The sequence below is a fragment of the Hakea prostrata genome, chromosome 4 (genome assembly GCF_041222555.1).
Source record: "Hakea prostrata isolate BN-2017 chromosome 4, UWA_Hpros_2, whole genome shotgun sequence".
Classification (NCBI taxonomy): Eukaryota; Viridiplantae; Streptophyta; class Magnoliopsida; order Proteales; family Proteaceae; genus Hakea; species Hakea prostrata.
The window spans coordinates 4,215,175-4,230,764 of NC_142603.1; the positions used below are offsets into that span (position 1 = coordinate 4,215,175).

At 38.8% G+C, this 15,590-nt stretch overlaps 2 protein-coding genes across 2 annotated transcripts; both read left to right on the plus strand.

Moving 5' to 3' along the window:
• The first annotated feature begins 7,018 nt into the window (after positions 1-7,018).
• On the plus strand, positions 7,019-11,490 carry LOC149017202 (uncharacterized protein At2g23090-like). Its single transcript, XM_089151530.1, has 3 exons — positions 7,019-7,225; positions 7,427-7,467; positions 10,916-11,490. Exons 1-3 carry the CDS (start codon positions 7,153-7,155, stop codon positions 11,033-11,035), a joined length of 234 nt encoding a protein of 77 aa, XP_089007656.1. The 5' UTR covers positions 7,019-7,152; the 3' UTR covers positions 11,036-11,490.
• Positions 11,491-13,038: 1,548 nt separating this feature from the next.
• LOC149017203 (leucine-rich repeat protein 1-like) lies at positions 13,039-14,512 on the plus strand. Its single transcript, XM_089154268.1, has 7 exons — positions 13,039-13,122; positions 13,247-13,379; positions 13,472-13,543; positions 13,652-13,795; positions 13,879-13,950; positions 14,043-14,109; positions 14,379-14,512. The coding sequence occupies exons 1-6, from the start codon at positions 13,053-13,055 to the stop codon at positions 14,104-14,106; spliced, it is 555 nt and encodes a 184-aa protein (XP_089010394.1). The 5' UTR covers positions 13,039-13,052; the 3' UTR covers positions 14,107-14,109; positions 14,379-14,512.
• The last annotated feature ends 1,078 nt before the right edge of the window (positions 14,513-15,590 follow it).

The following is a 15,590-nucleotide window of genomic DNA, read 5'->3' on the forward strand; positions in this document are numbered from 1 at the left end:
GTAGCTGCATCATCTCCTTTTGATAAATAGACCATCTATTTTCTAATAGACGTGTGATTTGTATTTCAAAATCACATCAAATGGTTAAAATTCATTTATTAGTCACATCAAATAGTTGATTGATGTAATTTATCAATGTATTTCTCATACATGTCAGAACACATGACATACATTTACAATAAAATGAAATGATGATCCATTTCCTACCGGAATGGACCTTGAAGCTGGTCCCACCTTAGGCCGGAAAGAGGTGGGGGGACATTACATATATTGTTGGTATGAGTTCGAACTTACAGCTTCCTAATTGGTAGGCTTCTTCATTGCCAGATATAAATCTTATCAGTTAACCAACCCTACATTGACAACTTTTGAATTTAGTTCCATGGTGATGTCTCCGTTGGAAATTGTTACATAAATTTTATTAAATCTCAACAATTAAAGAGTTTCAATAAAATATATATATTGCCATTTAATGTCAAATAAATATCACCATGTCAGCAGTCTATCTTGGAAATTGCTTGGATACTACACAATTAATATGCACATTTGGCAGCAACCAGTCAAGATCAAGATCTTGGTGATCTCGACCGAGATTTTAGTCTTGACTGTCATTTCTCAAAAATATGAAAATTAATTTTTTCAAAAAATAGACGGTTGAGATCAAAATTCTTGGTTGGAAATAATAAAATCTAGACCCGAGAGGTGGCTCAGTTCGCAAGCTCAACGCTTCCACATAGAGGTCGTAGTTCAAAAATACAAAAAAGCTTATATTAATTATATAAAAAACGCCTTGTAGATGTAGTCGTGATGCCCGCAAACTGGCCTAGATGATTCTCATTCCAAACAAAATAATAATAATAAAATCAAACCCTACCACCATAAGCAAAATCCCTTCTTGGTCACCTTCAGCCGTTAGAACCACAGAGAGGTCAAGTGGCGGTTTGAAATTAAGAGACAGAACTAACCTGGGGCTGTGTCGGTCTATTTTAACCGTTTTGAAATTCCTGACGTTCTCAGACCGTGCAGTCTCTGCATCGTCGGACGTTTGGCAGAAAGAGGTGTGTTTTGTCTTTGTAGGTCAGCAATCGCCATCTGGGATGAACCGTCGTCGTATCTGCATGAATGTATATGATGGGATGTATAGAGTGAGTATCTGGAGGACACGTGTCAACACAAAAGGGCGTTGAAAAGACCCACATACTACAAACTACGTATTTAAAGGCCAGGATTATCGAGTGACCGTTAACAGTTACCGTATTCTTTCCTACGAGTTGACAGAAAAGATTTTGCTTTCTTGCTACTAGACGCAAGAAAGGAATGGAATTTATATTCCTTGAACTTTTTCAATCTTGTTTCCATTTTTAACTTTCGTGAAATGTATCGATGCCTTTCTTTTGACTTCATATTGGAGTTTCGATTTAAATAAAAAATAAATAATTTATTAATTATTTTTTGTACCCAAAGAATTGAAAGCTCTAACCCCACCCGGGAGAAAAGAGATCATTGAACGAATAATGAAAATGGTGGCATGAAGTAAGAAAGACCAAAAGAGGAAAGAATATCCCAAGAGGCATTGGGGGTTCATATTATCTACAATTATCTGCAATTTCAATATAAGATTGTCACACTTGAGACCATGGTTCAATGTGTCGGCGATATATCGCCGACACGTGTCGCTGCGGGGCGACACGACTCCCTCCAGCGACACGACATTTACCATATGTCGGCGATGGCGATATATCGCCCTATGTCGGCGATATCGCCGACAAGTCGATATATCGCCGAAAAATCGTAATATATCGCACAACCTTTCGTTTATTCATGTCTGTCGGCAACAATATGTGAAGCATGAGCCATACTCAACATAGTTGTATAATGAATTGTAAACTTTAATGCATCTCTTTACTAATTGTGTATTTGTGTTCTCTTTGCATATTTACATTAGTTTATATGAAATTTTCAAATTTCCAGTTTTGCCCGCATATAGCCGGACATGTGCCAATTATAAACTTTAGGTTAAGTGATGTTTTAGGTCAAAATAACACTCCCAATGTGTTTATTGGCCTCAAATTAGGTTACATGTCAAATTTCAGTCAAAATGACCTGAAATACCCTTCGAAACAGGGGTTCGATTTTTCATCGAACCCCCTACCAAAAGTTGGTCGACTTTTGGCGACATGTCGGACCTTGCTTGAGACGTGGCTGATAATTATCCAAGGGTTAAAATAATAATTCAACTAAAAACTGAATTTAATAAATTCTTGAAATTAAATCTTAACAAGAGAATAGAGATAAAATTGAGATAAATTTTAGGGATTTACTAATTCATTTACTAATTGGGTTATGACATTTGGATAATTAATTGTCAGCTGTCGTAATCCTACATATGAATTACAAGGAATTGCAAAGAATGAGAATTGTATATAATAAGAACTTATCAAGGGATTTGTTCGCCTAAGCAAAAGTGGCTGTGATACACAAGAACATGGTTGAGTGTTTTTGGGTTTTAAAATAAAATAAAAGGTAATCGTTTGTAATATATGAAATTAATATTTAATTTCGTAAGTTTTAGAGATGATCATATAATTGTTTGCATTTCTAAGGAGATAATTAAGAAATACCATACCAGTAAGTTCGGATTTCTTACTTTACAAGTGAATGAGTGATACTTTTTTCTTTTGTTTCTTTTTTTCAAGACTTTACATGTGATACTGAGACCCACACTTTTGGGGTATTAGACTCCACTCTTTTGAGCGAATCTCTCCATGACTATCCGGTGAATTATAGGATTCACTAACCTGAAAAGTCTACTTTAAGGAGGGTGATACCTATGTCCTACATATGGTAGGATCCAAGCTTCAACTTTAGGGAGAGAATGCCTCATTAAGTAAAATGGTTCAACCATTAGCACCATATGCCTCAAGTCATTTTAGAAGACATGGCTATGCTCTTCAAGGCAGGAGATGCTTGTTCGAGAAAGAATGCATTGGATAGCCTGGAAAAGACTCATACAAATGGAAGGGGTGGGATTGGTTTCAAAAGAATCCTAATTCAAAAGAGCTAGGGCTCTGCAATGTAAAGTAGCGTGGAGATCGTTTAGCAAATATAAAAGTTAGTAGGCAAGTTTCTTAAAATCTATCTATTTTCCTAATTGTGTATTTCTCAGAGGCTAGACTAGGAAGCTCTCCTTCATAGAGGTGGTGTAATTGTAGCATATTGAGAGGATACGAGTTTTTGTCAAATGGTTGGCGTGGACCATCAATTTGGGGGACAATATTCCTATTTGGGGCTCGAATTGGCTAAGTAACCACAAAGGTGGGGGTGGTAGGCGCCCGGGGGGGGGGGGGCCCCCCTGTGGGGGGGGGGGGGGCCCCCCCCCTGATATCAAGAGAAAAACAATCCCGCACACAAAAGAAAAAAAAAGAAGCCCCCCCCCCCCCCACCACCACGCCCCGCGGGGGGGGGCACCCACCCGGGGGGGGGGGGAAAGGGGGGTAATTTTGTGGAAAAAACCCCCCCCCCACCTTTTAAAAAAAAAAAAACAAAAAAAACCAAAAAAGAAAAGGCCCCCCCCCCCCCACCCCCCCCCCCCCCCCCACCCCCACCCCCGCCCCCCCCCCCCGCCCCTCCCCCCCCCCCCCCAAAAAAAAACTCCCCCCGCCGGGCGGGGGGCCTTAGTTATTGACTAAGCCAACCGTGCCGGCACTTAGCACTTTCTGCACTAAGTCGCCAAACCCCTGAGAGAGTAGAAGAAAGCTTAGAGCTCAAAGAGAACCTTGAGAGAACTTGAATTGCCCACTTGTTTGATGCTTGGTACAAGTGAGTCCCTCCCCTATTTATAGGTGAGGTAGGATACAATGAATGGTTGTGATTTGTACAAGTGTCTAGAATCTAATGGTTAGGAATATTCTAGTGGGTCTAGATATTTCTAGGGATATTTCTAGAGACAAGATACTTTATAGATGTAGATTCCTCTAGAATCTCCCTCCCTTCTAGAATGTGGGCTAAGTGTAGCCCATTAGTGTTATTTCTAAGTTGGGCTAGCCCATGTGTGGCCCATGAATATTATACCATTGGGCCTATGATAAATTGGGCTGTGTCATTCTCCCCCACCTATTCGGACGCGGGACGGGACCCAAGCGAAGCACAAGGCGACAACGCCGCCGGCAACCCCACCACCAAATACCCGACGGAGGCACCCCACGTGCGCATACTCGACCGCCATTATATGTTCCGCTGCAAGGAGTTGTAGCGAGGTGCTGTAGAAGCCAGACTAGGATCCTCCGATTCCTTGGTAAGGCTTCAACATACTTGCATGGAAGACAGGATGGATCTTGAGCTTTGGTGGGAGGTCTAGTTGGTAGGAAACCTTACCCACCTTCACGATGAACGGGCCTTCATACGACGAACCAGCCGGCACCCCAAGGACTTGAATTGGGGGAGTAACTCACCATGACCAATCCCCCGAAGGGGTGCACCGGCAACCGTGGCCAAGAGACAGCCACGCCAACCGCCGGGAGGCGGGCAACCGGGGGCAACGCCCTGAATCCAGAGTCCGACCCTGGCCGCCGGGGACACCTCCTGTCCCAAGAGGCGCCAAAGTGTGACGCCCCTGGCCTTCAATTGCATGGCCAAAGAAGCCGGCCCCCAGTCCCGTATCGTTGGGACCAACAAGGTGCTCCTTCCTCCATAATGCACACCTTGTTTAAGAATGGCATAGGTACGACCTGACCCGTGCAAGAATCCAGCCAAGCACCAAGTGAAGTCGTCCATGTCACGACCGACAAGTCCACGGTGCCTTTCCAAGCCCCAATGCACTCGACGCAACCCCGAAGGGCGGCCGAGGACGCAAGGCCCCGAGCCCCAAAGCCCCTCCGAGACAAAGGTGGGCCCCGACAACCAAGCCCTGCCATGCCAGAACGCACCCGACACAACCCCTGGATGAGGGGCGCCTTGGCCGATAGCACCAAGCGGCAAGATCCAGGCACCTCCACCGCGAGGAGTGCACTAGGGCCCCGTGGGCAACCCAGCCCAAGTGGTCCATCACAAAGGAAGCACTTGCGGCGGAATTGCTTGCCACCCTCCTGTCGAAGATAACTGTTTGTGCCCCGGGGGACCCCCCCCACCGCCAAGCGCAGACTGCCCAAACCAAAGGACCCCGCCCATAGCCGAGCAAGATCTGTACACCCGACATTGTAGCTCTGCGAGGCCCAAGGAGCCCATCCATGAAGTCGAAGAGAAGTTCTCTTGGCATACTGGACCTCCAACATGAGTGTTGAGAACTCCTTCACGTAGTCGAACGACCCCGTGTTTTAGCCTCTTGATGCGGGCCAAGAATGCAGATTCTCCGGATAAAATGTTTCTAAGCCTCGAAGTCTCCCAGGCATGGGCACGACGCAGGGACCCCCACCAAGAGCGGCGGGAGGTAGAGTTGCAGGCGACGGCAGACCCAGACGAGCCCAAAACGCCCAGGCCAAGGAAGTTGTCAACCTCCAGCACGCCCGAAGCCAGGCGCACACCGGCCACCACACACCCAAGGGCCGAGGAACCAACCACACACACACCGCGGACCCACACGGGAAGAGCACAAGGGGGGCCCAGGGGAGAGCACCCAAAGGAACCAGGCACGCCAGAGACCCCAAGAAGGCGCCACAAAAGAGCCAAGACAAAGAGACCGGGGGCAGAGAAACACAAAAACGAACGAAGCACCCAAGACCAAAAGACAGAGAGAGAGAAGAAAGCTAGAGCCAAGAGACCTTGAGAGAACTTGTATTGCTCACATGTTAGATGTTTGTAAATGAGACCCTCCCCATTTATAGGTGAGGTAGGAAACAATGAAGGTTGTGATTTGAAAGTGCTAGAATCAATGGTTAGGAATATTCAAGTGGGTCCAGAATACCTAGGAATTTGTAGAGACAAGATACTATAGATGTAGACCTCAGAACCCCAAAGGAGGATGTTCTCTCACATGTGAATTCGCAAGATCTTTCTGGTTTTGGGCAAAAAAATTCAGAAGAAAAAAAAACCAAAAATATTTTTTCAAGATCAATATGATTTGGCTGCACTTTGTCATATAGAAATCACACAAGAAGGCTAAGTACCATTGGGGATTAGACTAAGGAATGGAAAGGCTTTGGGTTTTAAAGGATACAAGGAGTAGATGGCTTGGAGGGATCTAAAGGTCTTTGTGCGTTATTTGTTCGTAATTTTAATGGACTAATAACCTATCTATTTTTGACAAGAAAATAGACCATGTAGAAGTGTAATAATATGTGTCATAATATTACATCAAAAGGTTGAAGTCTATTTATAAGTCAGATTATTTCTTTTGTTAAATTTAATTACAATTATTTGATGTGATTTATAAATAAATTTCAACTATTTGATATGATGTTATGACACATGTCATACATCTATAATAAAAAAATAAATAAAAATAGACCAAATAAAATTTCAAATTCCAACTTAGAGCGGAATAACAAAAATCACAGAACTAGATGGGCGATTAATTTTGCTGAAAAGTGATGGTGGTTTCAAGGTTCAACCCCTCTCTAAACTGTCTGATTAAGCCACGTCTGATGTATGCAGTAACGTTGAGGTGTCTCACCCTATCGGAGATTCGGAATCACGAATGTTGAGATTGATGATTTGTTGAACGGTGATCCCATCAAATGTGCACTGAACTTTAAGCATCGTTTGAAGTACTGGAATAGAAGACCAAAAAGTAACTAAGGGGGTTGGTCCAAGTGGTAAGCAGCTTGGTCCGCTTAAGCAAGGTTCCAATATCGAAATTTTGTGGATGCAAAAATTCTCGCTGGGAGACTCACCCACCACAGCTAGGTATGCGACTCGGGTCGAACATTTTGACTCAGGGCCAAAATGCTTGGAAACGGGTGTTGGCAAACCATATAAAAAAAAAGAAAAGAATGAGGACCAAAAAGTATCCTTCCGTGTCCAGCGATGTGGTGGGCCCTGGTCGGTTTGTCTTCTCCGCCGCATATTAATTTCGCCTTCTGTAGTCTGGTTTTGCAGTCTTCCAGTCTTTAGTCTTTTACCCCGTGTAATCGTCTCTCATTTCCTCTAGTAGTCGTCTTCCACAGATTTCCATCGCAAGGAAAACTAGGGTTTTCTTTGCTATCTGTCTCGATCAATATGGGCGGAGGCAACGGGCAGAAGGCCAAGACGGCTAGAGAGAGGAACCTGGAGAAGATGAAATCCTCGAAGGGTAACTTTCTCTTTTTTGCTCATCACTTTTCTGTTTTTCGTGCTTTGTGTGTGAGTAGTTTTTCCGGTGGGGTTGCGCCGGGGGGCCGCCCCGGCAGCAGAGGGTTTGTTTCATATTCCCATCTCCTATCTGTGTGTTTTTCCCCTCTTTTTCCTAGATCTTTGATCGTTCTGGTGATTCCCCCAACGCCTTGATATGCAGGTAGCCAACTTGAAACTAACAAAAAAGCGATGTCGATCCAGGTAACCACGTCAATTTATATGTTCCTGTTTTGGTATTGATTCCTGTATTGTGCTTTGGACTTCGGAGTTATTGCTTCTGAGAATTTTTGCTTATTAGTAGGAAATTTCTGGTGTTTCATTTCGCCGTAAATTAGTTTGTAGCGGATTTGGATTCTCGGCTTTGATATAGTCTTGAGATTATTGTGGATTGTTATCGGGAGAAGCTTCCAGAACTATCCGAACTAAGCCTTTCTTTTTGTAAAAATTGAAAGAAAATTTTTTTTCAGTAAGAGGTGGCTGGTAATTTCGTACATTCCAATTATTAGGTTGTGATTGCAATTATTGCTACCCAATCAGATTTTATGGTTTGAGACGTTGGACATTTAGCTAACCTACTCTACATTTTGACCTCCAATCGTTCTTTTGGTAGCTATTTTTCTGTGAGATGATGATGTTATGATGGATGAACAGCGAGACTGTCAGAAATTTGCTTTTGGGTTGGGCCTCTGTTTGAATGAATTGGATGAAATCTCTTTCAGATCATTGAGTAAATTAAGTTGTGGCTTTTTCCAATCTGATTAAATTAAATCCAGTGACTAATATCGTCAAGTTTGAACTGAAGGCCTACTGATCTGGCGTGTGAAAGATTCAGAGCCAGTAAGAATTAACCTTTCATACAAGACTAGTAGTCCATCATATGATGGCAAGATGAGAATAAGTTCATAAAGATAGTTTAGCAAGCCCCTGAATGATAGTCCGTGGCAGCAGTCTATTGTTACCAGTAGCAATTTGATAACTCACTTTCTTTGGGTTTGAAAATTTAAATTTTATTTCCTTTCTAGACAGTATATATTATCCAACTTGGCGTCCTTGAAATTTATTAATGAAATTCTTTCGTATCTTTTTATCGAAACATTCTATTGTTGATTGAAAGTAAATAGTTAATATCCTTTTAACTGTTTTTTATTTTCCTTGTTATTGCTTGTTATGGTAAGCATACCTGCAACTTTTTTTTGTCTTGAACTACAAATTTTTCCTTGGGAAGGAGTCAACTTATGCTAAATTACTGATGTTCATCTGTTGGAAGGAGGTCATTAAGCTTACTAGTCTTTGCATTGTGACTTTGCTATTGTTTACTTCTCATTTGTTTGACTACAAGATGCGATTTTATTCATTTTGCTATCTTTGTGGAAACCTAGTTGTATTTCTTGACTTCATACACCTTTTCCTAATGGGAGATAAAAATCAAATTGCTAGTATATAACTTTAAGACTGTAGCTGCTTTGGAAGATATAATTTTTCCATGGGAGTTGGTTTAAGTAGAATTGTGGAAATAGTTACTGTAGGAATAAATCTTTAGGGGGAAGTTCTGACTTCTATTTTATCCTGTTCTATTCTTTCTGAGAAATAAGAGGTGGGGGTTTGGGTTTGCTAAGGGGTGGATTGTGTTTCCCACCTTTCAATTATTAGTTTTTGCTTGCAATTATTGCTACCCAATCAGATTCAGTGATTTGAAACATTGAACATTTTGCTAACCTACTCTGCATTTTGACATCCAATCGTTTTTTTGGTAGCTATTTTTCTGTGAGATGATGATGATGTTATGATGGATGAACAGCGAGACTGAGATGGAAAGAATCAGAAATTAATGCTTTTGATTGGGCCTGTTTGAATGAATTGGATGAAATCTCTATCAGATCAATGAGTAAATTAAGGTGTGTCTTTTTCCAATCTGATTAAAGTAAATCCGGGTTCTAATTTCATCAACCTTGAACTGAAGGTGTACCAATCTGACGTGGGACAGACTCAGAGCCAGTAATAATTAACCTTTCATCAAGACTTGTAGTCTGATAGAGATAGTTTGGCCATCTCCTGAATGATAGTCCGTGGCAGCATTATATTGTTGCCTATCAGAGCAATTTGATAACTTTCTTACTTTGGGTTTGAAAATTTCAAATTTTAGTTCCTCTTTGGACAGTATATTATCCAACTTGGTGTCCTTGAAAGAATTTCTTCACGAATTTTTTTCCTATCTTCCTATTGAAACAATTCGTTGTTGATTGAAAGTAAGCATGTAATACTATTACAGTGTATGACTGGTTCTTATTACCTTCTTGTTGCTTGTTATGGTAGGCATACTTGCAACCTTTCTTGTCTTGAATCGCAATTTTTTTATTGGGAAGGAATCAACTTATACTAAATTACTGGTGTTTGATCATCTGTTGGAAGGGCAGATATAATTAACTAGTCTTTGCGTGGTTACTTTGCTATATTCTTCTCATTTGTTTTTACTACAAGATGCAGTCTTCATCTTTCTGTCCGTGTGAAAACCTTGGTGTTTTTTCTTGACTTCATACACTTTTGTCCTAGTGGAAGATAAAAATCAAATTGTTAACATATAATTTGATGACTGTAGCCACTTTGGATAATGTAATTTTCCATGGAGTTCTTTTAGTAGTAGTATGGAAGTATTTATTGTAGCTGATAAAGCTTTAGGCGAAGTTTTTATTTCTAATTTATCCTATTTTTTCTGAGAAAGAAGAGTGGGGGTTTAGGTTTGCTTGTCCCATGAATTACAAAACTATTCCCCGGTCTAACTTCTCAAATTGTAGGACGTTAAGACTGTAAAGCTAAATGTCACTGCTACTTCAGCCCTTGCTCCAATCTGTCTGTTATTCCCAGTTACCTTCTATTACAGTCCTGTACATTTAGGATTTTTATGCAGATGAAATTTATTAGAAGAATATGGATTATGAAAAAGAGTGATTAGTAATTATGGAAGAATTCTGAAATTTGGAGCTTTTCTTTTTGTTGGGAAACTTATTTCTTAAATGAACCAATAGTACTGTTTACTGGAAGTCATACATTCATGACTTGCTTGTAAAGCCAGAAACCATATAGGATGATCAAATAAGAAAATGATAAAAGTCAGAGGAAGAAAATTTTGGGAAGTAGTCATGCATCTATAGAATATATAATGATGCTTAGTAACTTGGATCTATTTACCAGTATCTTTGGTTGTTTAAATGTTATTGTCTATCAACTTAAGCAACCAAGGTTTGAAAATTGGTTTGCAGTACAATTTACTAGAACTTGGATCTCTTTCTTGCCTTGACTGCTGAATTGTTGATGTTATGTTTACCTATTTAATTTCTCAATAAAGGAACCCAGTGCACTAGGCTCTCCCTGCCGCTGGGTCCTTCCGGGCCCTTTGGGGGGGGGGGGGGGGGGTGTGTTGTGTTGTGTTGTGCATATGTTTGCAGCCATACTCCCCTGCTATATGCTAGAGAGGCTGTTTCCAAGTTTTAAACCCGTAACCAGCAGGTTGAAAAGACACATTTAGTTTCTTAATACAGCTCTCATAATACAGTAGTAATGCTTGGCATTTGCAGAAGTGCTTTCCTTCCTGAAACGAAAGCAGATTTGGCAGTGATTCTAATTTTATCAATGGTAATTTTGGTGAATGCAGTGCAAGGTTTGCATGCAGACTTTCATCTGCACCACATCTGAAGTGAAGTGCAGGGAACATGCAGAAGCGAAGCATCCCAAATCAGATCCCTACGCATGCTTCCCCCATCTCAAGAAATGAGGCAGTTTATACTGTGATGAAGACATTGTTGTGGAACATTTTTCTGTTGTTAGTTTGTCTCCCTAATTTGATTCCGAAGGAGCCTATCAAAGCTTGTGTGCAGGCAGTCAGAAAATGTGAAATTTGTTAATCGACCATGGATAAGCTTGTCTCTTCGATATAAATTTGAAAACTGGATTTGCCTTCATGAAACCATAATGGGAATTAAGTTACTACAAATCTTACAACTGGATTTGCCTTCATGAAACCATAATAAGAATTAAGTTACTCAAACTAGATGAAAGGGGAAACAAGAAACAGTTTGTTTGAGTGACCAAACTCAGAACAAACAAATGCTTGAGGATTAAGTTATACATTACAACCAATTGGTTAACTCCCTATTTACTATTTAGGAAACCCCAGAAATATTGTTATTTCCCTTAATATGTCTTTTAGTCAATTCAAACAGACAAAGTCTTTTTCTAACTTGAAATCACTTGGGATCTTGCAAGTCTCTTTCATCTAATTGACCAAACATTGCTAGTGGTGAATTGCTCTCTGTTCATTTGTTTCTCCAATTTGGGGGTGTGATGGTATAGAGAGCTAATCCGAGGCAAACTTTTGCAGTTGGCTCTCCTCAAAGGAAATTTGTCCAATGAATATCTAATGAATTTAGTGAATTCCCAATGAATGCCTAGTAAATTCAACTACATATAGTATTTTGACTTGATAAAATCGATGGATTTATTCTAATATTTGAATTATAATATTCCACTTGGTTAAATTTTAAAACTCATCAGTTACTCACAGAGTGACCGTGACCCTAGAGGACGTTGCCATAAAATGTTTTTGGCAATGCAAGATGTAATGGATTTTTCATTTGGTTGTACTTTTATGTTGAAAATCTCTCTACACCGAAGTTCCAGCCTTTGGTCTTGTTAGTTATGTGCCATCATCTAAGTGGTTCCACTTTTTATACTCTATAACAATTGTGTCATTCATTATTTGATGTTTATGCTTGCCATGAATGTATGAAATTATCCTTTTGATGATCTTCATTTATACACATAGGAGACTAAATCCTCAGGAATTTATTTTAAAATCAAAATTGTATTTTATTTATGGAGAATCTAGGCACAACGATAGACCATAATCGTAACTTGAGGTTAAAATATCAAAGCAGCCTAGCTTGACACTAAAATAATTTTTCATTAATAATTGATAGGGTTATAAAATAAATCTTCCGGATCAAATTCGGCTCTAAAGAGTACTTACTTTGCCTCCAAATTTCTAGATCACATTATAGATAGAGGAAAGTTATCAAATATGAATTCTTGATTTTGGTTTGTCTTCGAACCAATCATAAAGACTAGAGACCAACGCCCAGTGGCAGAGAATGGGAAAGGTTAGTGTGGAAAAATGGAAGTTTTAAACTCAAGATCTCCTAGATTCAATGTATATTACTAATAAAATATTTTTTTTAATACCCATTTGTTTGATGAATTTTATAAACTCCGATGACTAGTTATTATACTTTCTCTTTGTTGATTCTTCTTATTTGGTGTACAGGGATCTTGGCAACAATCATCTTTCTAGTAATATAAAAACATTCATTGATCCTATCATAATTTTAGATTAGAAAAAATCACCTCTTCTACAATTCTCTATAATTATCTTTTAAGCTTGTGATATATGATATTTAATTATCCTACTGGCAAAGTTAGATGCCTCATTCAAACCAAATCTGAAAATTTCTTAAAATCTCTCAATTTTCTCCCTCCTCTCCTGTCACAAAATCTGAAAAAAATCACGAAAATCTCTGAAAATTCTTGATATCCAATATTTCTACTGGTGACACCATTGTTATGCATGGTAATCTGTCTTTCCTTTCCTGTGAAATGTATATCATCTTTTCATATAATCTCGATCTTGTTCTTTAAAAACAAAATACATTGTATCATGCACAGAAGACTAATTATATAAATAAAGGATACAGCCTCCATGGTGCAGTAAGGTTCGGATTCCAAGCTAATACTCAATGGCTTCTCGTTTTCTTCTGTTCGCAGTTCTCTTTCTGCTTGCTGTCGCAGTTTCCAGCAACTCTGAAGGTTGGTTTCTCTTATTTCTAGGTTTCTTCTTCTTCTTCTTCTTCTTCTTTCTTTCCTCTCTTCTCCTATTTTAGTTGCTTCATATCTGTTGAAACTATCTTTTCTTAATCCCATTAAATTACAGGAGATGCTTTGGGTGCCCTCAAAGCTAGACTCACTGATCCCGGAAATGTTCTAGAGAGCTGGGATACTTCCCTTGTCGATCCATGTACGTGGTTTCATGTCTATTGTGATTCCAGCAATAATGTAATCCGACTGTAAGTTTCTCTTTCAATCACAACGAATCTTCTGGCTTATACTTTCTCTTTTTTGATTTTCTTATGTCTACTTTCCCTGTTCTATTGTGCAGGGTTCTTGGCAGCAGTAATCTTTCTGGTACTTTGGCACCAGAGCTTGGCAACCTCCAGCATCTACAGTACCTGTAATTTTTTTCTTTTAGTTTCTGGTTTAGTATTGAATATACACATTTCATTAATTTTGAAGCTTTTGAATTGGTCCATGAGTGAATAGAAATTTGTGTCGCTTGTAGGGAGCTCTATACTAATAAGATTGGAGGGAAACTTCCTGTGGAGTTGGGTAATATGAAGGAACTCCAGAGTATGGATCTTTATGAAAATAACTTGGAAGGAGAGATTCCCAAATCTTTTGGTCAATTGAAAAACCTTATGTTCCTGTAAGTCTCTTTCATGTAATTGATGACCGAACACTGTTGGTGGCAAATTGGAGTGCTAATCCTTTTGATCTTTGATGTTGCAGTCGTCTTAACAACAATAAGTTGACAGGAACAGTTCCAAAAGAAGTCATTGATCTTCCCAACCTCAAAGTCTTGTACGTAAATGGAAAACTAAATTATTTATTTATTTATTTTTGTTGCTACCATTTCGTATCTTAATTGCTTCCAATGATTTTGTCTGTTGCAGAGATGTTTCAAACAATAATATCTCCAATCCACCTAGGTCGACCCTTTGGGAGTTTTCCCATTAAAAGGTAACTACTTACTGTCCTCCTGCCTGGGTTTTTATCATATTTTGCAGATTGATAGAACTAGTAGCTTTAGATTCAATTTTCGTTTTCCATTCATCTTAGAGAAAAAGGAAAGGAACAATAATTATTTTCCTTGATTTGCATTTCTCTTTAGTTTTATCTATATGGAGAGGATTAAGGAGGGAAACATGCGGTTAACTTGTACTGAAACGATGACTTTCTTCTTCATGCGTTTTTTGAGAACTAACTGAGCTTTGAGTTTTTCTTACCAGTTTCGCAATCAACAACAGGACTACAAGGATCAGTTTCTTATGATTTTGGTTGCTGAACGCAATTTTCCATTATCCTTCATGGCAGTGGTTGTATGAAACAACTCTAAGATCTTGTTGAAGCTACATTAAAAAAATAAAATAAACATCCAGAAAGCTGTATCTAAACTTTCTCGCGGCATAAAAAGCTGTAATAAAAAATTAAGTTTGAAGTATTGTAAATTTGGTTCATTGACCAGTTCTGTTCTTCCTTATTCAACGATTGGCAATTAAATAGGATATGGTTCCTGTATTTTTTATCTTGAAAAATTGGAGCATGAGTTACTTCCTAAAATTAATGTCACCCCTTAAGTTATGTAAAAATATATTAAAGTCACCTCTTATATTTAGAAAATCACCGTTAAGTAATAAGAAGCAAAAATAGTTTTTTGGATATGATGCATCCGGGAGGCTTACATCCTAAAATTATATATAATCCCGTGGGGACCCAAGACCTCCTTAAATTAACCCATTGGCAATGTTGAAATAACAAGAATAACCTTAAACTAAATCCACGCTCAACTTGATTTTTTTGTTTTCCCTCTACGATTACTTTCTCTTTCAATCATAAATCCTCAAGTTTTGGATATATGTGTCAAAATATACTATTTTTTGACTTAGGATGTGGGGGCAATATTGAAAATGTATTAGTAAAAATTAATTGAGACTTATTTCAATTTTACTTTTTTAAAAGAAATGAGTAGAATAATTCATTTTTGGTAAAAAATGATGATGGTTTGGTAACTTTTGTTGAGAGTAAATTATAGAATGAAAACTAGATTTGCTATGTCAAAATGTAAAATTGGTCATCATGAATGACACTAAAAATTGAGAACAAATATTTAGGATAAAAGACTGAGAAAAAAAATCCCTAGGGTTTGAGAGTGAGGGAAATAAGATTTTCATAAAAAGAATGAGTTTTATGAAAATGATAGTGTTAACTATTAGAGCTTTATTTGCATTTGGATTCTAAATGACTTGTTAAAAAAATTAATGAATGAGCTTTGGATCTAGAATCTACAATAGGCTTATCTATTATTAATTTTGAGGGTTTTTATTTTTTGTTTTTTAAATAAATATGGGATTTAGGATAAAAACCAAAAATATTTAAAAAATGAAAAAGGTCTAAAAATGAGAATCATAATTGATACAAAAAAGGCCCCAATAATGTTAATA

Bases quoted from the DNA above. Each gene is read 5' to 3' on its own strand.
- LOC149017202 (XM_089151530.1), top strand. From the start codon at position 7,153: ATGGGCGGAGGCAACGGGCAGAAGGCCAAGACGGCTAGAGAGAGGAAC. The intron at 7,226-7,426 runs GTAACTTTCTCT...CTTGATATGCAG, and splicing joins GAAGATGAAATCCTCGAAGG to GTAGCCAACTTGAAACTAAC. The intron at 7,468-10,915 runs GTAACCACGTCA...TGGTGAATGCAG, and splicing joins AAAAAGCGATGTCGATCCAG to TGCAAGGTTTGCATGCAGAC.
- LOC149017203 (XM_089154268.1), top strand. From the start codon at position 13,053: ATGGCTTCTCGTTTTCTTCTGTTCGCAGTTCTCTTTCTGCTTGCTGTC. The intron at 13,544-13,651 runs GTAATTTTTTTC...TGTCGCTTGTAG, and splicing joins CTCCAGCATCTACAGTACCT to GGAGCTCTATACTAATAAGA. The intron at 13,951-14,042 runs GTACGTAAATGG...TGTCTGTTGCAG, and splicing joins CTTCCCAACCTCAAAGTCTT to AGATGTTTCAAACAATAATA.